General features: G+C 35.8%; 1 protein-coding gene across 5 annotated transcripts in view; it reads right to left on the reverse strand.

The window, feature by feature from the left end:
- Positions 1–27,375, reverse strand: part of LOC126879652 (thioredoxin domain-containing protein 11) — a 216,469-nt gene that overhangs the window by 149,651 nt on the left and 39,443 nt on the right. For 3 of the 5 annotated variants that reach the window (XM_050642842.1, XM_050642843.1, XM_050642840.1), the window contains exon 4: positions 26,917–27,090. The exons of the other annotated variants lie outside the window; for them this stretch is intronic. In XM_050642842.1, coding sequence (XP_050498799.1) covers positions 26,917–27,090 — 174 coding nt within the window. The remainder of the gene's footprint in view (positions 1–26,916; positions 27,091–27,375) is intronic. 5 annotated transcript variants of the gene reach the window in all.

Here is a 27,375-nt window from a genome sequence, read left to right on the forward strand (position 1 = left end):
ATTCTAAATAAAATAAGTCTTTTTATATTTTTCTCAAAAGTTAATAGTTTTAAAGTTACAAGCGATTTAAAATCCGAAAAATGACAAAAAAAAAACACATTTTCGCATTTTAAATCGCTTATAACTTTAAAACTAGTATGTAACTTTTGAGAAAAATGTCAAGAAACTTATTTTATTTAGAATGTCCCAAAGAATCTAGAAAAAATATTTTTCGGAGGAAAATAGGAGATTTTTGAAAATATTGCGCGCCGCACCGGCAAAAAAACCGGATGGACACGCATAATTAACAATTAAAAAACTACGATCTAAATTGAAGTTAGACTCGATCACTCTTCGGAATCTTGAAAAGGAATGTTTAAACTTTAATCCTAGTTATTGGCACCCTTAAAAATACTAGTTTAAATATGAGTTTTTAAGCCTTTAAACTGCGTATTTTCGCATTTTTTAGATTTTAAATCGCCTATAACTCGAAAACTATCAATTTTTGAGAAAATTTACAAGATACCTTTCTTGTTTATAATGACCCCAAAAAACCTAAAAATATATTTTTTGGAGCAATAAAAGGCGATGTTATGTATTTGTTTAAAAAAATTGTTTAAACAATTTCTGTCCAAAAATTCCGTCCGGCACCCTTCGGATCTGTTTAAAGGGGACATTTTTGAATAAGAATCCGCAGAGAAACCGAATTAGAAATGTTTTTCATACGGGAGCGGTCTCACCACATGGGATCTATTGAATAAAAAACTATTTGCTTTTACTTCCTCGTATTTAAGTATTTACTTAAAAGTAATTAAATAAAGCATTAAAGAAATTACTTTATTCAATTACTATTAAGTAAATACTTAAATAATTGTAAGTAAAAGCCATTACTTCTTTTTATTCAATAGACCCAATGACTAAATTATTATTTTTGAGGTCGTCAAGTACCTACATTGAAGTTTAAACATTAAATTTCAAGATTCTGATGAGTAATCGGGGCTTATTTCAATTTGGACCGTTGTTTTTAATTGTTAAGCAGGCTCGTCCACTCGACCTTAAGCCGCCGCGGCGGCGTGTCCCACTATATAGTGCGTATCGCTTTATATGATTAGCGTATTCAATTAGCACATTGGCAATAATTCACTGAATAAATAAATACAATATTTTAAAAAACTATGTTAATAATATATTATACAGTGAGCACGTAAAGGTTGGAATAAATTCATTTTCTCGAGAATGGACGATTTTGAAAAAAATCCCGACACAGGTCAATTTTTATTTTTAAATAGCTACACTTTGGCATATATATCATACTAGTGGCGTCACCCATCTGAGCGTGATGACGTCATCTACGATTTTTTTAAATGTGAATAGGGGTCGTGTAATAGCTCATTTGAAAGGTAATTCAATTCTCTATTCAGTAATATAAACATTAACATAATTATTTATACAGGGTGTCCAAAATTTTTTTTTAATTAAATTTATTGACAAAAAGAAGAATGTGTAATTTATTTAACTCAAAATACATTCTACTCCCTATCAGAAAACAGGAAATAATGTTTATTTGACAAATACATATTGGATTTTGCTTAAATTCAGTATTAAAGCAGCCACCCACCTTCCTCTTGACAGTTTGAACATTTAATTTAAGCGAAAAGCAATGACTATTTTTCAAATAAACATTTTTTTCTGTTTTCTGAGAGCAGTAAAATGTATTTTGAATTAAATAAATTACTTGTATTCTTCTTTTTATGTCAGTAAATTTAACCCAAAAAAATGTTTATTGGACACCATAAATAATTATGTTAATGGTTGTATTAGTGAATAGAGAGTTGAATTACCTTTCAAATGAGCTATCACACGACCCCTATTCCTATTTAAAAAAATCATCGATGATGTCATCACGCCCAGATGGGTGACGTTACTAGTATGATATATATGCGAAAAAGTCGTAATTTAAAAATAAAAATTGACCTGTTTCGGGATCTTTTTCCAAAATCGTCCATTCTCGAGAAAATGAATTTATTCCAACCTTTACGTGCTCACTGTATATACACACACCGGCAAAATTAGCCGAACACCTTAAAAATGGGACATGGTTGATGTCTCGAATTTCCTAAACCACTGGTCCGATTTGAGTGATTCTTTTAGTAGGTTATAGCCTTATTATTTAAGAATATCGTTGTAATACTATTGTTGCTAGACAGATAAATATCATTTTATACCGAGTGTACCAATCATACTGTGTTTTTTTCTTAAAGTTTGGAACACCCTGTGGAATATTCTACCATATGTAAAAGATTAAAATTAATAGTCGATTGTAGACTTAGGCTTTCTTAACATTTTTATTTTTGATTTATTTACTTATGTGAGATAATAAAAAAGTTATGTGCGTTAACAACTATCGATGTTTTTCATCAATAAATCCTCATAGTAGTGGAGGAAAGTATACTAAATTTGCAGTTACTCGAACGTTATGGGAACCTATTGGATTGTAAAGAGTATGTGCTAAAATCAGAATAAGTTAAGTTTTCCATAAAGTGGGGGACTTTTCATTTTTTAATTTAATTTTCCATTTGAAGCAATCATTTTTCTCGGTTTATAGCGCTATCTATCCATAATTCGAAAAAATGTGCCGAATAAAAGTTGCTTAATTTTACCTAAAGAATCCAAATCTCCAATAAAAATTGGGGGCTTCTATTTAGGATTTTAAGGTTAATCCTCCACCTCACCTCCGTGGGGGCTCGTTACACCCCACGGAGAGGGGTGGGGAGTAAATTAAAAATTTTAAATACGAACCCTGTGATATTTCGCTAAATTAACATCAGATCGTAAAACTGCAAAATCCATCTATTCAATATTTTTCAAAAATCTACCGAATGGCACCAAACACGCCCCCCACGGACGTAAGGTTAAAATATTAAATCTTCTTCTTCTTCTTTAAGTGCCATCTCCTCGGCGGAGGTCGGCAATCATCATAGCTATTCGTATTTTAGAGATGGCTGCTCTGAAAAGTTCATTTGATATACATCCGTACCACTCTCTCAGGTTGCGCAGCCACGATATTCTGCGTCTCCCCATGCTTCTCTTTCCTTGAATCTTTCCCTGCATAATCAATTGGAGCAAGCTGTATCTCTCTCCACGTGTTATATGTCCGAGATATTCCAATTTTCTTGTTTTGATAGTATTTAGGATTTCCATTTCTTTATTCATCTTTCTAAGAACCTCTTTGTTTGTAACGTGTTCTGTCCACGATATTTTCAGAATTCTTCTGTACACCCACAGCTCGAATGATTCTAGTTTTTTCATTGATGCAGCATTCAAGGTCCAAGCTTCCATTCCATAAAACAGAGTCGAGAAAACGTAGCAACTAGCCAACCTAACTCTTAGCTCCAACTTCGAATCTCTTGTGAAGAGCACTTTCCTCATTTTGTTAAAATTTGCTCTAGCCTTTTCTATTCTGATTTTGATTTCCTGTAAGTAATCTCCTGTGGAGTTGATCATTGTTCCAAGGTATGCATATTGATCGACTCGTTCGATATTGGATCCGTTTATGATGAGATTTTCGTTATTTTGTTGAGTTTTCGATATTCTCATAAACTTTGTCTTCTTGACATTCATTGTTAGCCCGTATTCTTGTCCATACTCTGCTATTCTGGTCACCAGTCTCTGAACATGATGACAGTGTCATCCGCATATCTAATGTTGTTAATGGGAACTCCATTTACCATTATTCCAGCTGTTTCACCCTCAAGAGCTTTTTTCAAGATCTCTTCCGAGTAGGCATTAAAAAGAACCGGCGACAACACGCATCCCTGTCTCACTCCACGTCTGATTTCAATTTCCTCTGACAGCTGATCGTTAACACGTACTTTTGCTCGTTGCTTATAGTATAAATTCGATATAATCCTGAGGTCATTGTAGTCCAGCTTCTTTGATTCCAGGACATGCATTAATTGTTCATGTCGTACTTTGTCGAATGCTTTATTATAGTCAATAAAACACGCATATATATCTTGATTGACGTCCAGGCACCTTTGTATAAGTATGTTAAGTGAAAAAAGAGCTTCACGAGTTCCCAGGCCTTTGCGAAACCCAAATTGCGTATCATTAATGTCTATGTCCAGTTTATGATATATTCGGTTATGGATGACTTTCAGTAGCAACTTTAGCACATGGGACATCAAACTAATGGTGCGGTAGTCGCCGCATTCTCTTGCGTTTTTCTTTTTAGGGAGGCAAATAAAGATCGACGTCAACCATTCTTTGGGTAATGTGCCTGAGCTATAAATTTTGTTCAAGAGTACCACTAAAACATCAATATGCTGCTCATCTATAATTTTTAAAAGGTCGATAGGAAGCATGTCAGGTCCTGGGCTTTTTCTGTTCTTCATTGTTTTTAACGCATGTATTATTTCTTCCGTTGTAATATGTGGACCTATTTCTCCTGAAGTAAGTTCTATGCGTTCCAGGTACCCTCTTTCATCATCGAACAGTTCAGCGATGTATTCTGCCCAACGTTGTACTTTCTCATCGGTCTCTGTTATAGCGACCCCGTGTCTATCCAGAAGTGCACTAGTTAGATTTTGCTTTCTTAGTCCAGCCATTTCTTTGACTTTCTTATGTAGGTTAAATAGATCGTATCTTTTTTGGAGATCCTCGATCTCTTTGCATTTCTCGTCAGTGTTTTTCTTTTGCCTGCTTTATCATCTTCCTTATCTCCTGGTTAATCTCCCTGTATTTATTGTCATTTTTGTTCTTATATTGTCTCCGTTGTTCCATCATATTCAGTATCTCGTCATTAATCCATTCCTCTTTTCTCATTGTGGAAGTCTTTAGTGTATCTTTACAAGGTTCTAGTATGCAATGTTTTAGTTGCTCCCAGTGCTCGTCAATGTCATTGGTGTCTATGTTCAGATCTCTACAGTTCTTATGCAGTTCGTGTTGAAGACATTCTTTTACGTTGGGTTCTTTAAGCTTGCTTATGTCTATTGTAGCTGTTCTCTATAGCGACAGAGACGCACGTATACACATAAAGTGCGACGCGCCACGATTAACAATTAAAAAGCACAGGTCTATATTGAAATAAGTCTTCAATTTAGGCACTTGTCAACCTGAAAATTTACACATGAGTTTTTAAGCCTCGAAAATTCGTGAGCGCATTTTCGCATTTTTCAGATTTTAAATCACTTATAACTCAAAAACTATCAACATTTGAGAAAAATAACAAGATACCTTTTTAGTTTAACTTTACCCAAAAAACCTAAAAATACATTTTTCGGAGAAAAAAGGTAATTTTGAATTTGTTTAAAAAAATTGTTTCCTGTGTAAAAAAAATGAACAACCTGTCTGAAGTTTGGAATGAGTTTAGTGCAACTGATTCTCATTAGGGAGTTGAGATATTCATCTTTAGCTGAGATGTGTACCGATTTTTAATAAAGTTCATTATTGAAAAACCTGCTTCGCCCAAATAAGTTGGGCCAAACATAGTACACAATTTCATGACCAAACATTTTCAAAATTGCAAAACACTATATTCTGAATTTAATCGCGGTCCGCACAAAACTAGCCTACGGTCCGAATGCGGACCGCGGTCCGCCATTTGGTGACCCCTGGTCTAGAGGATATTTCATCGAGATTCGATCAAGGCCGGTGAATAGAAAATAAAAAGGCTAACGTCGTAGTCTAAAATTCTAAAAGAATCTACGACTTAAATATTATAATTTAGTTAGTAAGCAGTGTTTTCGCGGAAGATGAAATCGTTAGGTGATTTGTTAATGGTTTCTTTGAACGGACATACAATCATGCGGGAAATTAGAAAGTACATTTATTTCGCTTTGGAATGAACAATGACGTTTTATAAATGTTTTTCTTATAAGGTTAAGCGGTAAACAAATTTATTGAGTTTAGAATGTAAGGTTTTTTGTTTAGCATTTTGAAACAATGAAAGTAATTTGGTGTCTCCTAGAATTTAACAAAATGGAAAGTTGTATACAAAATAAATTGGTTCTTAAGAAATGAAAATATGGATGTAGTGGATAGAGAGTATGTTGTGTGATTGGTGGAAAAAGATGGATGGAAGGGATGAGAGTGTTGAGTCTGATTTTGAGGAGAGAAAAAATGGGCACTGTGTAACAAATATCGGGAGAGTACAGTCCAGTTTTTGAAAAGTGAGAAGTCGGTGTAAAGTGGTGAAGTTGGCCTTTGCGAGCAGAATCGTGTTGAAACGAAATCGTTGACCGAGTCGAGAATTTATTTTCCTTGTGTCCGAGGAAGATTCCTGTTTCTGTCTAGAACGAGTAGCCGGTGGGTATCAATTTGCACAAGATATCGAGCAGGGAGAAAACTGAATAGAGCTTTCGAGAGAGTCCCGTTGTTTGTTTGCGAAGCAGTTTGGACGAGAAGGACCTTTCGCTACATCCTAGGAGCACGTGTGTGAGAATCGACGACTACGCAATCCAAGAGAAGAAGTAAAGAAGAAACAAAAAGGTTAGTCAGATTTTTTTTTGTGAAACGGAGAGAGTTTTGTTTTATATCCACACCATATTTGTTTATTTTTTGTATTGAACAGTTCTATAATATACTTTAGTCATTCCAAAATTTAAAGAAGACATAAGTAATCAATTGAAAAGGAGAAAAGTAAATTTTAATATTTTTTGTAAGAATAGTCTAACGAATTATTTAAAAAAAATTTTTGTTAAAACAAAGGAGATATCAGAATTAAAGCTTAATTTATTAGATGAAAAATAGTTGCAACTGAATTAAATTGTAGTATAATTTTTAAATCTTATATTTATGGTATATTGGATAAATAAAAAACAATGTGTGTGTACTTTGTACGCACGTAAGAAGTTATACTTCTATTATATGATTTCAACGAAATAAATATAACTTTAAACAGTTTATTTTAATTTTATTTAAATACTAAACTAATTTTAATGCTTACCCCTGTCCAAAAATAAAAAAAGAATAGGAATGGTCCGAGATTAGAACTCAAGACCTCTCGATCTCTAGCCGAATGCTATATCAATCATGCTACGAGGTCTGTGTTTGTATCGTCTCGGACATAATGACAATTTCACGGTAACAAACAGACGAAGTGAAATATGTATTTATAATACATAAATATAAATATCTTAATAATACTTATTTTACTCCTGAGGAAGACAAATCCAAAGACACAAAAACTATAATAAATATATTTACTAAAAACACTAATATATTCTTTTCACACCTTTTTTCTGCACTGATATATTTATACATAACTTGAAAGATTTAGCAACTAAACGCCATACTGTCTGTGTGCGCCTGCGCGCAGAATAATGAAAATTCACTCCCAATCGCCCCTAAAGAACTATAACTTCAAAAATATTTATAACATTTATATGACATCGAGTGTGTTTAATTTCCCTGTTTTGTCCTTGGATGAAGCAAGCAACTAGAGATACTAGAAGTCACAAACCGAAGGTAATGCATTAAAAGTAAAATAGCCCTGAGAATAAAATTTGTTAGAAAATTTAATTTAATTTTGGTTTTGTTTTACACAAGTAATAATTAAAATAATTGTCCAATAACAAATATTCACAATTCATATCCGATATTGAACAGAATAATTATATCACCCAGTAGATCGCACGATATTTGTTATATTCACACATGTGGATTATTAGTTTAGATACAAATTGGTCAATTATCAACAATATAATTTGGAAATGATACGAAAGTGCTGACGAAAGTAGAATTATTTACCTTGATTAGATATACAAATCACGCGGGCATCGTGTCACCGATGACCTAATTTAAGCTTCTATAAAACTAACAAATCTCGCCTAGAGAGAGAGTCTTCATCAGTCTTCAACTAAACGCGCTCCAGTAACGAGTCAGTGTTCAACAGTTCTCCCGGGGTACAAATACCCTAGTGTCGGTTCTATCAATAAATACCTTTATGGCTACTTGGTGTTTACATTATACATGGTCCTTCGAGCCAGATAACGAGTCAGTGTTCAACAGTTCTCCCGGGGTACAAATACCCTAGTGTCGGTTCTATCAATAAATACCTTTATCGCTACTTGGTGTTTACATTATACATGGTCCTTATCGAGAAAAAAGGAGATCCTACAACTACAGTCCACACTAAACAAACCCAGTAGCAGATAGACGACGCTAGGCCCGGGAGAACAGAAGCAGCAGAGCCAAGAGCCGTACCAGAGTTCAAGAGCCGAACCAGAGCCAAGAGCCGAACCAGAGCCGCAGAGCCGAACCAAAGCCGCAGAGCCGTACCAGAGCCAAGAGGCGAACCAGAGCCAAGAGCCGAACCAGAGCCAAGAGCCGAACCAGAGCCAAGAGCCGAACCAGAGCCAAGAGCCGAACCAGAGCCAAGAAGCCGAACCAGAGCCGTACCAGAGCCAAGAGCCGAACCAGAGCCAAGAGCCGAACCAGAGCCGCAGAGCCGAACCAGAGCCGTACCAGAGCCAAGAGCCGAACCAGAGCCAAGAGCCGAACCAGAGCCAAGAAGCCGAACCAGAGCCAAGAGCCGAACCAGAGCCGTACCAGAGCCAAGAGCCGAACCATAGCCGCAGAGCCGTACCAGAGCCAAGAGCCGAACCAGAGCCAAGAGCCGAACCAGAGCCAAGAGCCGAACCAGAGCCAAGAGCCGAACCAGAGCCAAGAGCCGATCCAGAGCCGAACCAGAGTCGCAGGGCCGAACCAGAATCAGGAGAGCCTCAACGTCCAAAATAAAAAAAAAACCGTAAGTTTTTGAATAAGTTAATATTTTTCCAACTTTTACGTATCATATACCGAAATACTTTTCATTTAACCCCAGACTATTTAATTTATACATATATACAATATATCTTTTTTTTTTCTAGTACATTCTATACAATATTTTTCATTTAAACACAAACTATTTAACTTATACATAGATATTTTTTTTCCTATATAATAATAATAAACGGTATTTATCCCTAAAAATATTTACTACATATTTATTTTATTTAAAAAATTTTGATAAAGAAAAAACGTATACTTTAATAGGTACATATTGCTGTTGTAGTTTATTCAGATTGCATAATTTTAATTAAACATCGTAGCCAAAAGGTTTCAATTTATATTTGTGTAACATAATATTATATAACATTAACCTACATGTATAACTGACCTACAGAAAAACTGAGTGTCAGCAAGGTCAAACAGAATAACATTCCCTCATCATTTAAACGTGAATCATAGTAATGGAAAATATAAACAACATTTTAAAAATACAATAAAAACACTTACTACTTAATAAAAGTAGGTGAATTTTTAACATGGAAGCTGTACACAACAAGCAGGCGGAGATCGGATCAGAGATTAGTAAACAAGTATCGTCTCTTAAGAGAGACCCTGGATCTCGCAAGAATCAACAATATATTAAAGAGCGTCAGGATAGGTTGAAGGATTATTGGACAAGATTTGTGCATAACCACGAGAAATTACTAGAGAGTGGAGTAACGAAAGACAAATACTTCGAAACAAAATACTACGATCAGGTCTTTAAGACACATATTGAGGGAAAAACCCTATTGGAAGAATATGGAAGAAATTTGAAAAGAGGAAAGACAACAAAAGTAAAGGAGATACAGGTAAGAAAACAAAAAATCGAGGAATTATTACAAGAATATGAACAAGACTTGCAGTACGATGAAGAACTGCAAGCAGAGTTAAAAGAACACATGGAGAAAATAAATACACTCGTCATCGAAGCAACAGTAAATGAGGAGCTAGACGTGTTAGACAGTGAAGAAGTAGAGAGAATAAATCAGCTAAGGAGGAAGGTCAGGGAAACTGTAAAGAAAATACGGCCTGGGATGCAACGGCCAGACAGCACACAGAGAAGAGATGGTGTGACATTACCGCAGGTAAAAATCCCTGTGTATGAAGGAAGATATGAAACGTGGAGAACTTTTCACGATCTGTTTACTAAAGTAATACATGAAAACGACCAATTGTCGAACGCAGAAAAAAATGCAGTACCTAAAAACTCCAGTAAGAGGGGAAGCCAACAGGATGATACAACACTTACACACATCCGAGGCTAACTACGAAGTGGCATGGAACATGTTAAAGGAAAGATATGACAACCCGAGGATGATATTGTTTAAACTAATAGACAGGATGCTACTAGCGCAGGAAGTAAAGGAATCTTCTGCTAGAGCACTGAAATCATTACATGACACCTTCCATGAGTGTCTGGAAGCCATAGGAGGATTAGGAACAGACACGGAAGCGTGGAGCCCATTGATAGCGCGAATTAGCATAACAAAATGGGACAATGAAACAAGGAGGCTATACGAAAACCACATCGGAGACAGTAGAGAGATACCGACGTACAAATCAACACAAACATTCTTACAGCGACGATTCCAAACACTGGAACTGCTGGAGTCAGAAAAGAGACAAGAGAAGCAAGGAGGATCGGGTAAGAAAACAAGAATGAGTTGCGTGATATGCAACGGAGATCACGGAGTACCATACTGCAGAGAATTTCAGGAACTCAATGTAAGATACCGGAACAGGATAATACGAGAAAAAGAATGGTGTGCGAATTGCCTAGCACATAAGAAGGAGAAACAATGTTTTTCACAGATGAGGTGCAGACAATGTGGCGGAGAACACCACAAAATGTTGCATTATGAAAAAGGAAACACAGGCAACAGAAGAACCACAAATGAAACAAAAGGAGAACAAACACAAGAAAGAAATGGAAGAGAATCGAACAGTAGAAGAAACGGGTACCAATCGGACAGGTACAGAGGAGGAAATAATTATTCCAACAACGCCAGAGAACAAAATAACGGAAGACGAGAAAACACGCAAGAGAACAATGGGCAAAGAAACAACAACACACAACAAAGAGGACAGAACTCAGTTAACTGTGCAAGCCATAAGGAAGGTGAAGCATTACTAGCCACAGCAGTGGTACGCATAAGGGATGCGAAAGGAGAGTTTCACATAATGAGAGCATTGATCGAGCAAGGGTCACAATGTGCATTTATAACAGAACAAGCGGCGACGGCGCTAGGAACAAAAAGGCAGCCAATACAGGCGACCATATCCGGAATAGGCTCGTCAGGGGAAAAGACAGCCAACTGGAGTATGAAACTTTTGATCGGAACTCATTACCAAAGTGACTTCGAGATGGAAATAGAGGCACTGGTACTACCGAAAATAACAAGGGATTTACCGGAACAGGACATAATCCTACAGGACTATAACGAGAAAAATGCACTACTGGCAGACCCAAGATACTACAGGGTAGGAAAAATAGACTTATTGCTAGGAGTAAAAGAATATAGTTACATATTGACAGAAGGGATGCACAGAATAAGTAATGGACTCCTAAGTCAAAACACCAAACTAGGATGGATAGTTTCGGGGATAGCACAAGAAAAGGAGACTACAAAAGCAGAAGTATGCTGTATGATATCCAGACAAGAAATGGACATACAAATAAAGAAATTCTGGGAATTAGAAGAAGTAAATCAAGAAACAAGTTTATCAGTAGCAGAACAAGAATGTGAAGAAATGTATCGACAGACAGTAAAAAGAAATGATGAAGGGAGATACGAAGTGAGAATTCCGTTTAGGGAAGACGTCACAAAGTTAGGAGAATCTAAGCAGCAAGCATTCGCCAGATTGATGCAACTAGAAAGGACGTTTACAAAAGACAAACAGTTAGAAGCGAATTACAGACAATTCATGGAAGATTATGAAAACCAAGCTCATATGGCAATAGCAGAAAACCAGGGAGACGGTTACTACCTACCTCATCATCCAGTGAGAAGCTACAACAAAAATAAGAGCCGTGTTTGATGCATCAAGTAAAAGCTCATCAACAGTAAGCTTGAATGATATTATGCCAAAATTACAACAGGATTTGACAGATATACTATTAAGATGGAGATCCCATAAGGTAGCATACTCAGCGGATCTGGAGAAAATGTTTAGACAGATCAGAATGGCAGAAGAAGACCAAATGTATCAAAAAATACTCTGGAGAAAGGACACAAAGGATCCAGTGCAAGAATATAAATTGAAGACGGTGACATACGGCACGGCCGCAGCACCATTTTTAGCGTTAAGAACAATACAACAATTACAAGAAGATGAAGGAGTGAATTTCCCTATGGCATCGAAAATAATAAAAGAAAATATGTATGTAGACGACATCCTAGGAGGAGCGGAGACGTTAAAAGAAGCAGAAGCAGCCCAAAAGGAACTAATACAACTTTTCAAGAAAGGTGGATTTACACTTAGAAAATGGTTGAGCAACGAAGAAAAAATAATGGAGAACGTACCGGAAGAAATGAGGAATGTAGACTCCAAAGCATTCAAGCAAGAAGAAGTACGAAAGACGTTAGGAATACATTGGTCACCTAAAGAAGATACAATCAGATTCAAAATAGAAATAACGACGACAAAGAAAATAACGAAAAGACACATACTGTCAGAAGTAGCAAAACTATATGACCCATTAGGATGGATAGCACCAGTAGTAATTCAGGCGAAAATGTTCATACAAGAACTTTGGGAGCAAAAGACCAGTTGGGATAAAGAATTAACTAGCACGCAACAAAGCCGGTGGAAAGCATATCAGGCACAATTAATAAATCTTGAGAAAATAACAATACCCAGGTGGAACAATTTAAATAAAACAATCAGAGTAGAACTACATGGATTCGCAGATGCGTCTCTGAAAGGAAATGGAGCGGTAATTTATTCAAGGGTGCTTGGCCCGGAAATTAAAACGAATCTAATGATAGCCAAATCGAAAGTCGCACCATTGAAAGGGAAAACGACATTACCAAGATTAGAATTGTGTGCCGCGGTACTATTAGCAAATTTAATGAAGAAAACCCTACAAGCATTGAACAGGGAGAACACGGAAGTATATGCATGGTCGGACTCAACAATAACCCTGGCTTGGATAAAGGGATCGTCAAAAAGGTGGAAAATGTTCGTCGCCAACAGAGTAGAGGAGATAAAAGGAGTTATAGGGCCAGAAAATTGGCATAAAGTGGATACGAAAGAAAACCCAGCGGACATCCTCTCACGTGGAAGTACCGCATCAGAGTTATTAGAAGCAGAGTTATGGTGGAAGGGACCAACTTGGCTGACAAGTAAAAAAGCACTTAGGCTGACGGCAGAGGAAATACCTGAAACAAATGAGGAGGAAGCCAAAACGAAAGTAACGGCGCACATGGCAACGATAAAGGAAGACATATGCGAGAGATTCTCGAATTTAGAAAGAATGAGAAGAGTAGTATCATATTGTATGAGATTTGCAAACAACTGCAGAAAGAAGGACAAAAATCAAGGACAACTTACAGTCCGAGAATTAGAGAAAACATTGTTAAAAGTGATAAAGCTCACACAGCTCACCAACTTCAAGCAAGAAATCAACAAGCTGGAGAAGAAACAGCAACTAGACAGGAAGAACAAACTAGCATCATTGGTACCATTCCTGGATAAACAAGGGATTCTAAGAGTCACCGGAAGGCTGAGGCACACGAATCTACAGTACGCGGAAAAACATCCTATAATTTTACCAAAGGACAGTGCACTAACAAAATTAATTATATCGGAGAGTCATACAAGAAATCTACATAGCGGGCTACAACAGACATTACAGTACATAAAGAGGAAATATTGGATAATAAACGGAAGAAGAACTGTGAAAAATCAACTAACTAAATGTATAAAGTGTAGGAGGTATAAAAGTCAAGTAGCACAACAGTTAATGGGAGATCTGCCGAAGGACAGAGTGAACCCGAGTCATCCCTTTACGAATACAGGGATAGATTATACCGGGCCGATAAAAATAAGTACTACGAAAGGCAGAGGACAAAGGAGTTATAAAGGATACATTGCAGTATTTGTGCGTCTGTCAACAAAGGCAGTACACCTCGAGGTAGTAAGTGATATGTCTACAGATGCATTTATTGTGGCGTTCAAAAGATTTACGGCACGCAGAGGACAGTGCATCAATATTTACAGTGACAACGGAACCACATTCGTAGGAACGGCAAATTTACTAAAAAAAGAAAATCAAAACATAGAGGACGAGATAAAACAAGGATTAGTTGCACTAGGCACCCAGTGGCATGTTGAATTGGGATACACAGCATCTCAGTAAACATCATATTAAAAATAAACCTTTTAATAATTAAATGCCCGTGGTAATGTTTGTTTTTAATAAATACGATTAACCTAGTTTTTGCATCGATGCATGCTAGTATTTGATACAAGGTCGAGTTGCAATAATATTCAGTGGGTGTTTATTAACAGTCAGCACTTTTGAATCACGTTCACCTTGGCTTACCAAAACAGTAAATAAACAATAATCGACTTTAATTATATTTTTACGAGAACAGATAAATCAATTAGCAGTTGAGATTCCAGGGGGTAACATCGATTTCAAGTAAATACTATACCACCAGTTACTTTCTGTGATATATTTAACGTGTAAATAAATGTATTAGCAACGAACGATATTTACTACATCAACCCTCATAGTCGGGGTAACCACCCCTAAGTATCCAGGGTGGCTCAGAAGACAGGAGCCACCATATGGCGATCCAAGACCAGGGAAGAAACTGAAGTAAACTGGAACGAGAAATGGAAAGAAAAACGTCTATGGCTGAGGATCTTGCACTTCGACCACCCTAGAACAGTGTGGTATGCAGAAAAGGATGGAGACATCAGGCCTGACATGGAGCTGAATGGAAGGGTATGGAGATGGAACTTCGTGTGGACAATGGACAATGCTATGGAACGTGCAGCGAGGACTTTTTGGTGATACGAACACAGACCGTTTAAAGTGGTAAGTCCATATTTCCGTAAGTAAGTCCGTAAGTCCTATTTTTATGGTATTTCCTGATTCGTAAATATAAAGTATAAAGTATAAAGTAATATTAACGTAATTATAATTTAAGATGCACATAACGTTTTAAGTTTTACCTATTTTTATTTAATTATTCTATTTTTAATTTCCTTATAAAACCAATATTTACCAATATATAGGAATTTTTTTTTACAAATATTATGGTTATTTATAGGACGTAATGATACATTTTTATTTGATATTGATTTTTATATGATTTTTATATATTTACCAACATATATTTTTATCTTTACTGACTTTTTATCCATTTATTATTGGACTACTGATTTTTATTACATTTTTATTGGTCTACTGCTTTTAATGGTGATTTATATTGAGTGATATACTGATTTTTTTTATGGCAATTTACTATATTTTTTACTATTTTTGACATAATATTTTTCATATATATTTACTATACCTCGTAAGACTGTCAAATTTATGCGTTCGTTACGGGTACAGGAATAAGAAAATTATGAATAAATGAGTAGCAACAAAGTTACTTGGGAAGACTTCATCAAAATAGCTGAGGAGATTACGCAAGAAGTAACAAGACAAAGTAGCAGGGTCTTGAAGAAGAAAGTACCTAAATCTAAGGATATACAAGAAGAAGTAACGACACTGTTAATTAAATTGTATAACAAATTCACACATTTAACGAAGAAAAATTGGGAAGCGCTATCGGACAAACAAAGAGAAGCGTGCAACAAATATTCCGGAAAAATAAGAGACAAAGTTATACGCTCATTTCAAGCTGTAAACTTAAGAACAGTAGTTCCAAGTTCAATACACCAACCAATCGACAAGGAAATAGAGGAAGAACAAAGCGACGAAGAAGTAGAAGAGGAAAAAAGTGACGAGGAGATAGAGAAAAAAATTGACGAGGAAATAAAAGAGGGAAAAAGCGACATAAAACAAGATATAAAAATATTAAACATGGCTCTGACAATCAACGAATTTTTGAATATTGCAAGCAAGGTATTGCCCAACGAGTTTGATGGAAGCGCAGGGAAACTACAACCATTTTTAGACGCATTAGAGTTACTTGGAAAAATAGCAGAAGGACATAAAGAAACAGCAATAACATTAATAAAAACAAGATTGACTAATAAGGCTAGAAACCTGATAACCACAGAGGATACGATCCCACTTATAGCAGCGGCACTGAAGAAGGAATTAAGAGGCGACAATCCGAAAACGATAATAGACAAGTTAGCAAAGAAAAGGCAAGGAAACAAAGATGCAGCAGTGTACGCATCCGAAGTAGAGGAATTAGCGGAACAGTTGAAGGTAGCATACATAGCGGAAGGAATGCCATTGGAGCTAGCGAAAAAATACACAACGGAAACAGTTGTAGCAACAATGAAGCGAAACGTTAATACGGATAGAGCAAAGTTAATACTGGAGGCAGGTAATTTCACAACACCGCAGGAAGTAGTATCTAAATTTTTATCGATTGATACGACAGAGGAGAACACACAATGAAGAGTGTTCAATTATAGGACGAATTATGAAAATAGGAGAGGACAACAGCAATACCGAAGAGGATACCATAACAAATACGACAGAGGAAGAAGAAATAACTTCGGACAACGGAACGAAGGAGAAGAAACAGGAAACCAACGGAATTATTCCAACAGAGGATATAGACAATTCAACAACCAAACACACAGAGGAAACCAGAGAGGAGGACGAAACGGAAACGTAAGGCTACTTGAGTTAGAAGACAGACAAGAGGAAACAGAAAACCAGCAGTTGGGGTTTTGAATGAACGAAACAAGGAAAGTACACAGTCAGAAGTGGAATATAATATTTACAACTTCGACTTAAACCTAACGAATTTTGTACAAATGAAAACAGGAATCCTAGAAAACACAAATACCTTTATCATAGACACAGGAGCTGATATTTCAATACTGAAGTGTTCACAAGATTTTATGAAGGAACATGTGAAACCAAACACAAAAGCGAAAATAAAAGGAGTAACTAAAGGAGAATTACAAACAATGGGAGAAGTTGAAACAACGCTAGAAGTAAGAGGATCTCGATTTGAGCATATCTTTCAGTTAGTGGAACCTAGCTTTCCTATTCCAACCGATGGAATCATTGGGAGAGACTTTATTTCAAATTTTCAATGCATACTAGACTACGCTAACCTTAAAATGCACATTAAAGAAGACAACGATTGTTACATTAGTACAAACATTTTGGATAATATAGATAAGGACACGATAATATATTTTTACGAGAACAGATAAATCAATTAGCAGTTGAGATTCCAGGGGGTAACATCGATTTCAAGTAAATACTATACCACCAGTTACTTTCTGTGATATATTTAACGTGTAAATAAATGTATTAACAACGAACGATATTTACTACATCAACCCTCATAGTCGGGGTAACCACCCCTAAGTATCCAGGGTGGCTCAGAAGACAGGAGCCACCATAATGTCATACCTGCATATGCGCCACACTTCGGAGGATTGTGGGAAAGCGCAGTGCGAATAATGAAATATTTAAAAAGAATCATAGGGGAAACAGTGTTAAAATATGAAGAACTGAGTACGGTGCTAACACAAATAGAAGCCTGTATGAATTCGAGACCATTATGTGGATCATCAGAAGGGAAAATAGCAATTACACCAGCTCACTTCCTTATAGGGAAAGAAATATTATCACCGAATCGGGAGGAAGATCTCACGACGTATTTGAAGATGCCAGCAAGGTGGCGAATATTGGAAAAAATAAAAAGAGATTTCTGGAAGATTTGGAGGCAAGAGTACCTGCAACAGTTGCAACAAAGGAATAAATGGCATAAAACGCACCCAAACATAAAAAGAGAAGAAATAGTCATAATTAAGGAAGAGGATACACCTCCAGGCAGATGGCCATTAGCAAGGGTAATAGAAACACACCCTGGAGCGGAGGGATTAACCAGAGTAGTGACAGTGAGAAAGGCAAACGGGAAAATAACAAAAAGACCTACACATAAGCTGATAAAATTGGAAGAAAATACTCATCGCAATAATGTTTTTAACACTATTAAAACCCATGAATGCAGAACTGTATAAAATATACAATCCGGAACCAGGGTTATTTACAGAAGACCTTGGAGAGGTTTATATAGACCGGGGAACATTCCGAATAAAGGTGCTACTCGAAAAAGGAAGAATTCAAAAGGAGCACCAACTGATAGGAAGTATGATGCAAGGCATACAGGATCTGTGTCAAGAGACAAAAATCGTAAACTGTAAAGATATAATAGGGAAGTTAGAGGAAGGACAAAGGAAGGCGGAGTCAGTAAGTGAGGCGTTGACAGTAGAAATAAAAGGAAGAGAAAAAAGAGGAATATTAGGAACAATATTAACCTCCATATTTGGAGTGAACGACGAAGCCTATAGTAACATTGAGGCACTAGACAAAAACCAGAGAGAATTGATAAAGGGGTCACAGCATCAGGCAAAGATAATGTTAGAAACAATAACGTCAATAAACCACACGGAGATGAGGATAAACGAACAACTGAACAAGTTCCACAAAGCACTAACAACCGGTCTACAAGACATATCTAGAGGCCTCAACGAAGTAGAGGACAAAACACAAAGACCAGAAACCGAATATAGCACGTTACGAATACAAACTATAGCATTACAAGGTACGGAGTTCATAAACGAATATATTCAATTTTACGAGGGAATATTAAACCTTCACTACAACCACGGCCATTTCATTGATATAATAAAACCGGGTCAAATAGCCAAGTTAATAGAAAGAGCAGGGAAGATACTACCACAAGGAGTGGAAATACGACGACAACCCATTATAGAAACAAGTCAGCCATGACGACAAATACATAAAGGTCATCAGCTACTTCATAGTGACAGGGAGAAATAATTACAACATGCTCAAGGTCACTGCGATACCACTTAAGGTCGAGGGGTCAGTGTTGCATTCATTTGTCGCCCCAAGAAATCTACTGATTGTAGATTATAACACTCTTCACTACTTCGAATTGACCGCAGAAGATAAAGCAAGATGCTTACAGTTAGCACGGGCACAGATAGCGTGCTCCCCAACGGCTGTAATGAACATGGATACCAAACCAAACTGTATACTGGAAGAAATTTATGAGCGATCTAAGAATAGCACATGTCCAGTGGTTACCCGGGCAATACATCAAGCTCAGTGGAGTAAGATGGGTACTCCCAACCTCTGGTTAATTATCACGCCGAGCCCGATACACATGTCCATTATCTGTGATGGAAATCGGAACGAAAGAGTTCTGGAGCGAGTCACATTCCTGAAACTCTCACCCCGATGCATCGCCCAAACGAAAAACATTACACTACTCCCCACTAGCAGTGGAGTGGAGACAGCGATAACCAGTTACCTAAAGACTCCTATCACTCCCGTAGCACAACTGGTGACGATGACACGACGTAAGTTAAGTACGACCCAACCCACACACATTAACATACGAGGAGATGAGCTCCGTACTATATTAGTGGAAGAAGAGAGTCTGGAGCAAGAAGTAGCGCATACGCCTTGGCGAAAGATACAATAATCACATTGGGCTTATTTAGCGGCCACCGAGATCATTACTACGATAGTGGTGATTGGGCTGCTCACATTGTGGAAATACTGTCCTGTTACACGAAAATGTCGCTCAGTTAAAACATTTAGTCAGAACCTCGAACACGACGTACCTGCATTAGCTCGGAACCGGAAAAACGACTCCCCGTCGACTTCCAAAGCCGACGTCCCTCTCACCACATTTTTATTCAATAGTCCCAATTTTGATCTAAATATAGAGTCGGACATTGAAAGCTAAGTTAACAGTTGGAGAAATACTGATTATTCTTAAACTATTTATTATTAAACTATTTATGTTATAATGTTAGAAATATACCTATTATATCTTACGTTTATGTTATACTTGTAAACTTTGAACACTGACACTTGGGATAGAGTTGCCGGCGGGCAGTATGTCCAATAACAAATATTCAGAATTCATATCCGATATTGAACAGAATAATTATATCACCCAGTAGATCGCACGAATTTATTTGTTGTTATATTCACACATGTGGATTATTAGTTTAGATACAAATTGGTCAATTATCAACAATATAATTTGGAAATGATACGAAAGTGCTGACGAAAGTAGAATTATTTACCTTGATTAGATATACAAATCACGCGGGCTAGAGAGAGTCTTCATCAGTCTTCAACTAAACGCGCTCCAGTAACGAGTCAGTGTTCAACAGTTCTCCCGGGGTACAAATACCCTAGTGTCGGTTCTATCAATAAATACCTTTATCGCTACTTGGTGTTTACATTATACAATAATTAAGTAATTAATCAAAATAAGAATTTGCCGATTAATCTCATAACAGAGAGAAATACAGGGCACAACAATATATATTATGGGGTGTATTCTGTAACACTTCCGTTAAATTTTAGAGGCCTCTAAAATTTTAGCGCCCGCTAAAATATTTTGGTATTCTGTAAATTATGCATCCGTTAAAATCATAACCTAAACCGTTAAAACTACCGCTAAGTAAAGATATTTTAGAGGATGTCAAGATGGACCCGCTAAATTTTTAGGAGTCCGTTAAATGTGGTTTGATTATTTTTGTTTGGTTATGTTTATATAAATAGTAGTCTGTTATTTATGTATTATAATGGAGATAAACATTTAAAAATATCAAATGGCTTTTTATAATGTATTTGGCGAAGCAGTAATAAATAATAATGAAAGGTAAGTCTCAGTTTACTTTACAATCGACACACTACACCTATAACAAAATGCAAATTTTTGTTTCTTTTTGTAGAGCTGCATTCAGATTACAACAAAAACAGTAATTGACCTGAAAGTAACAACAATTACCATTTCAAAGGAAGGGTGATGGTAAATTGGGTCCCGGCAGGTAGCAGATTCAATAAAAAACTTTCTATCCTTTTGTCAATGAGTAAATTCGGTCCCAACCATCTTATTTGCTAAGGGTTTTACAATACTTGGCTGCTTATTCGATTTCGTAGAAAGAAGTAATTAGGATTATTACGGGTGGAAATTCCCGACATTTTTGCCTCCCATGGTTAAGAATGACTTTTGCGCTTACCTTTCTAAATCCTTTTGAAGTGAGTGATTGCTTTGTATTTGATTTGCTCTCTATTGCACCTTCGGGCGATGAAAAAATTCAGATGTATTGCGATTATTTAATAGACTATTTCACTAGACTGTTTTTAACTGATAAAACTTCATAGCAACGCATCGTTTCCTACTGAAAAAACTCCTCAGCGACGTGATTTCTCAGCGACAAAATTATGACAGATCCGTCACGAAAGTGTCTGGTAATAACAAATAAATAAAGATTATATTTCGTTGATATGGTGCATTAATTGTCTCGTGAAATAGTCTTGTCGAATATCATTCGAGAGAAAATTATTTACCGGCAAAATTTTCTCCTGGTTTCATTCAAGTTCGTTGCCTTTTGGTAATTTTCGCTTATGAAATTTTGACAAAATCACTCGTCTAACGTCTCGTGATTTAAGTCAAAATTTAATTCGCGAAAATTGCCAGGCAACAAACTTTCATACCAGTCGAAAATATTGCCGGCAAAATTTTCTCTCTTGTGATATTATATACGACAATTACATATCTGAGGAGTCACTATTCCCTCCTACAGTTTGGGCTGAACACTCGGCAGAACTTACAAGGACTACCAATACTTGTGAACCTTTTCAGACACTTTAATGATTCGGTTTACAAGTCTCATCCACACATTTTTGTTTTTGTTGATAAACTTAAAGAGTTTCAGATTGAAACATATGTAAAAATACAGAGCGTAAATACATTTGAATGCCACAATTATTAACAGCAAAGTTAGAAATCGTAAAAAATTTATTACAAAAATGATCGATTCATATGTTAAAAACAAAATAAGTGGTTTGCATTTCATTAAATGTGTCTCATTTCACTGTGTGATTTTATTATGACTTTTTTTGTGTCTATTGAGAATGTGGAGATGCCTTAGCCTGTTTCTTCTTCTTCTTAAAGTTCCCTCTCCTATCGGAGGTTGGATATCATAATGGCTATGGTCACTTTGTTGGCTGGTCTGAACAGTTGTAATGAACTACAGTTAAACCATTCTCTAAGGTTCCTCAGCCAGAAGATGCGTCTTCTTCATATGCTTCTTTTTCCTTGGATCCTTCCTTGCATCATAATTCTCAGCAACTCATATTTTTCTCCTCTGGTAATGTGACCCAAATATTCCAGTTTTCTAGTTTTTATTCTCTTCATAATTTCTAACTCCTTATTTAAACGTCGTAGCACTACAACATTGGTAATCCTTTGAACCCACTGAATTTTCAATATTCTTCTGTAACACCACATTTCGAACGCTTCTATTCTTCTTATGTGTTGTCTCTTTAATGTCCAAGCTTTCATTCCGTATAGCAATATAGAAAATATGTAGCATCTTAGAGCCCTCAACCTGAGAGGCAACTGAAGGTGTTTGTTTGTAAGCAGTGTCTTCATTTTTATAAATGCTTGCCTTGCAGTTTCAATTCAGACTTTAATTTCTTGGTTTTGGTCTTTTTTGTCATCAACCCAGGTTCCCAGATATTTGTATATCTTCACTTTTCTATTTGGGTTTGCTCTATCATTAACCTTTCATTTCCATGTTCTGTTTTTGAGACAATCATAAATTTAGTTTTTTTCTTGTTAATTTTTAGTCCGTATCGAACGCAATAATCGTTAATTCTATTTAGCAATTCTTGTAGCGATTCCACGGTGTCTGCTATTATAACGGTCTCATCAGCGAATCTTATGTTATTTACTATTCTTCCGTTTATAGAGATTCCATCACTTAGCTCCGCTATCGCTTCCTGAAATATGGCTTCACTGTACAGGTTAAACAGTAGGGGCGACAGAACACAACCCTGTCTTACTCCTCTCTTTATATCAATATTCTCGGATTCTTGTTCTTCTATATTTATATTGGCCTTTTGATTCCAATACAGATTTATGATAATTCGTAAATCTCGTCTGTCTATATCTCTGTTTTTCAAGAATTCTATTAGTTTTTCATGTCGGACCCTGTCAAACGCTTTTTCGAAGTCGATGAAACAGGAATAAATATCCAGGTTCATATCTAAGCATCTTCGAGAGAGGACATTAAACGCAAACAATGCCTCTCTTGTTTTAAGTCCTTTGCGGAACCCAAATTGGGTATCATCCATATCATATTCTATGTCTGTTTACATATATTCTATAGTCTGTTTAGCATGTAGGAATTAAGTAATGTAATATATCAGAAATTATTCAATACCTAACGAGTTGTCATTATTTACTGAACCCCTAATAAAATAATTTACTGGGGACCGAATTTACATATACAGTGTCAGGTAGAAACAAAGTTTGGGACCCAATTTACTCGTTATTTTGGGCGTAATCTTTCTTGGGACCAAATTTACGTATTCCCCAAAGGAAGTAGGTACCTACCTACCTAGAAATGTGATTGAAAAAGTTTTGTGAAATCAAGATGTTTGTCAAAGTAATTAAATCCTATTAATGCAGGTAAAATTATTGTGGAACATTATAATTACAAGTATCAGATGTTTATAAAGATGAAGTTCCAGAAGGTTTAGAACCAGACGCAGATGAGGAAGATGACATTACTTAATGTAATTGAAAATAGACCATTTGACCAAAATTAGTGTAGAAGAGGAGAAGAAATACGATATGCAATATTTTAATGTATGTATAACTTTATAAATAAAATGTTTAATTGGAAAATACGAGTTTTACTAAAAAATAATTAAAATATAAATGTATACCATTTTTATTCAGTTGCAATGCGAAGGCAAAACAATCTTACTTTTCAATTAGAATACGGAGTGCAGTCCAGTCCCTTGAATCGCGATTTTCGGCTCTTATTGGAGCCTTCATCGGAAAGAACGTAAGCACTGTTCTCCATATTTTAACTGATTCGCATCGAGAGGTTTTCCCAGTGTCAGTTAAAATATGGAGAACAGTGCCTACGTTCTTTCCGATGAAGGATCCACTAAGAGCCGAAAATCGCGATTCAAGGGACTGGACTGCACTCCGTATTCTAATTGAAAAGTAAGATTGTTTTGCCTTCGCATTGCAACAGAATAAAAATGGTATACATTTTTATTTTATAGTCGTATTACTCCGTAGAGTAACTAGGTGCATTTTTCCGTTGGAACTTTGCCAGCTGCAGACGGGGGATGTGAATTGCATAGTGTAGAATTCCTTCCCTCTCGTCTTCACTGCAGCATCCATTTGACTTGCAAATTGTAGAAGTCTTGGAGGTGTCACCAGGAAAGTGTACCAATAAGTTTTCAATTTAAAAATCTTTTAGTAATATTTTTAATATTTTCAATATTAATAATTTACTATTAGGATTGAAAACTACTTCGTCTTTCAATGCCAGATGGCGCTAGCCACCTACTATCATCACTTCAGTTGCAATGGGTGGGAAAACCTCTCGATGCGAATCAGTTAAAATATGGAGAACAGTGCCTACGTTCTTTCCGATGAAGGCTCCAATAAGAGCCGAAAATCGCGATTCAAGGGACTGGACTGCACTCCGTATTCTAATTGAAAAGTAAGATTGTTTTGCCTTCGCATTGCAACTGAATAAAAATGGTATACATTTTTATTTTATAGTCGTATTACTCCGTAGAGTAACTAGGTGCATTTTTCCGTTGGAACTTTACCAGCTGCAGACGGGGGATGTGAATTGCATAGTGTAGAATTCCTTCCCTCTCGTCTTCACTGCAGCATCCATTTGACTTGCAAATTGTAGAAGTCTTGGAGGTGTCACCAGGAAAGTGTACCAATAAGTTTTCAATTTAAAAATCTTTTATTAGTAATATTTTTAATATTAATAATTTACTATTAGGATTGAAAACTACTTCGTCTAAAAAATAATTAAATAAAATAAACAATTTTCTAGCAAACTGTCAATCTCTTCTTCCTTCTTAAGATTTTTGGCCTCTGACAGTCAGTTTTCGGTCAATTTCTAAATTAAAAGTAGTAACGATCAACATGCGACGTTGCCGTATTTGTTCCAAAACCTTCTAGAGGATTCCTCTAAAAAAATTATTTTAGTAGTCCTCTATAAAAGGGGTCACCAAATCCGCATCTGGACCGTGAGCTAGTTTTGTGCGGACCGTCAATAAATTCAGAATATATCTAGTGTTTGGCAATTTTGAAAACGTTTGGCCATGAAATTGTATACTATGTTTGGTTCAACTTATGTGTGCGAAGCCGCTTTATCAAGAATGAACTTTATTAAAAATCGGTAGAGATCACACTTAACAGATGAATATCTAAACTCCCTAATGAGACTCAGTTGCACTAAACTCACTCCAAACTTCAGACAGGTTGTACATAAAAAATGTCATTTTTCTCTCTATAATTTAATTTTGTAAAGAGTTCCCCCCCCCATTTGTTATACTTACTAATCATTAATTTTGAAATTAAGTAAGCTGTAATATAAAATTGTCATGTGCATTTTTTTATATTTATTTCCTCTCTACTATATGTTAAGTAGGAGTACTTTTCAGATGTGCATTTAATTAAAATAATTTTCAGATTTAATAACTTCGCAACACCTTGCATCGCAACTAATGTAGAAAAGATAACATGTTAATTAGCATTTTGTACTATGATTATTAATTTTAAATTCCTCAGTTTCCTTTCTAAAAAATTGAAGATGTCTAAAAACTTCATTAGCATTCAAAATATAAATTCTTAATTTTTAAAATATCCTCAGTAAGAATTTACAATACTTCTCTTTTCAAAATATACTGATAATAACATCAAAACCATGCACATTAAATTTATATTTTATTTATTGTACCAGGAAAACTTACAGAAATGTATACAGTAACCAAAACACAATCAGACATTATTAGTTTTCCTTTCCATATTAGTCCATGTGTGAGGCCACTTTCGTATGAAAAATGTTTCTGACTTGATTTCTTTGCGGATTCCTGTTCAAAAATGTCCCCTTTAAACAAATCAGAAGAGTGCCGGGTGAAACAATTTTTTAAGCAAGTTCAAAATTACTTTTTTGCCTCGAAAAATGTATTTTTAGTATTTTTAGGTTTCTTGGGTAATTATAAACAATAAAGGTCTCTTGTCATATTTCTGAAAAGTTGATAGTTTTCGAGTTATAAGCGATTTAAAATCTGAAAAATGCGAAAATATGCATTTACGATGCAATAAAATGACAGATCTTTTTTATTTAAGATGACCCAAAAATGCTAAAAATATATTTTCGCGGGCAAAAAAGGTGATGTTTTGAATTTGTTAAAAAAATATTAAACAATTTCTGCCCAAAAATTTCGCCCGGCACCCTTCTGATTTGTTTATAGGGGATATTTTTTAACAAGAATCCACAAAGAAACCGAATCAGAACAGTCAGACACAGACAGCATAAATTCGGACCCCAGAAGTGTCATAGGTTTTCGAAACGGACCCTCAGGGAAACTAATTGATGACCCCTGCTCTATAATATGTGTTTATAGAATGTCAATCTAACCTAAAAGTTTTAGAGGGGCGTTAAAAGTTAAATTTTAGAGGCCTCTTAAATTTAACGGAAATGTTACAGAATACACCCCTATATGGACACAAAAAATATAAGTTTCCGTTAAAAAAAAGTCATCACGACGTCAACATTGTTGCTATTATCCAAAATAAAACATCGATCCGTCTCGGTCTTTTTTTCTAATATGTCGTATTTCTAAAATATCAAGTGTGGGTCATATTCAAATTAACACAGAGTACTTTTAATTAACGTCTATTCATGGATTTTAAGTTAGCGTAGAGATCATATTCAAAGTATCATTATCAGCAACACAAAAACTAGAGTTTGTAAGTAAATGAACTGTTTTAAGAGATAAGAGTATACTTAAGTGAAGTCTATCTTAAAATTAAGTTTTATGTAAAATATGTTGTATTGGTTTATACCTACTAAAGTTTCGTTCCACATGTATAGAGACAATGATGGTGTTGTAACATTAGAAGGAGTTATATAAAAGGTAACTCTATATTGTGGATCTTTCTCTAAATATCTAAGAGCTGTTGTGTAATACACAGCGAAATCAAGGCTTCCTGGTGACACATTCATTTCTGCCCTAATATAAGCCTAAAAAACAAATCATACATTATTAGCTCGATTAGAGGTTCCCAAATCTTTTTCTCTCATGACTATTGTCATGATTTTCAATTTTAGATAGACCATCTGCTATTATTCTGTTAAAGAACGAATAGCGAAACAGAATAGAAAATAAAATAATATATTCAGTGACAATAATAGTTATTTATGTACCAAGTCAGTAAAGTGACTCTTTATCGAACGAGTCTTGATATTACGAGAAGAGGGAGCGTAGCGAGCGAGGCGAGCAACAGACGAGTTCGATAAAGAGTCTTT

Source organism: Diabrotica virgifera, chromosome 2 (genome assembly GCF_917563875.1).
Source record: "Diabrotica virgifera virgifera chromosome 2, PGI_DIABVI_V3a".
NCBI classification, from domain to species: domain Eukaryota; kingdom Metazoa; phylum Arthropoda; class Insecta; order Coleoptera; family Chrysomelidae; genus Diabrotica; species Diabrotica virgifera.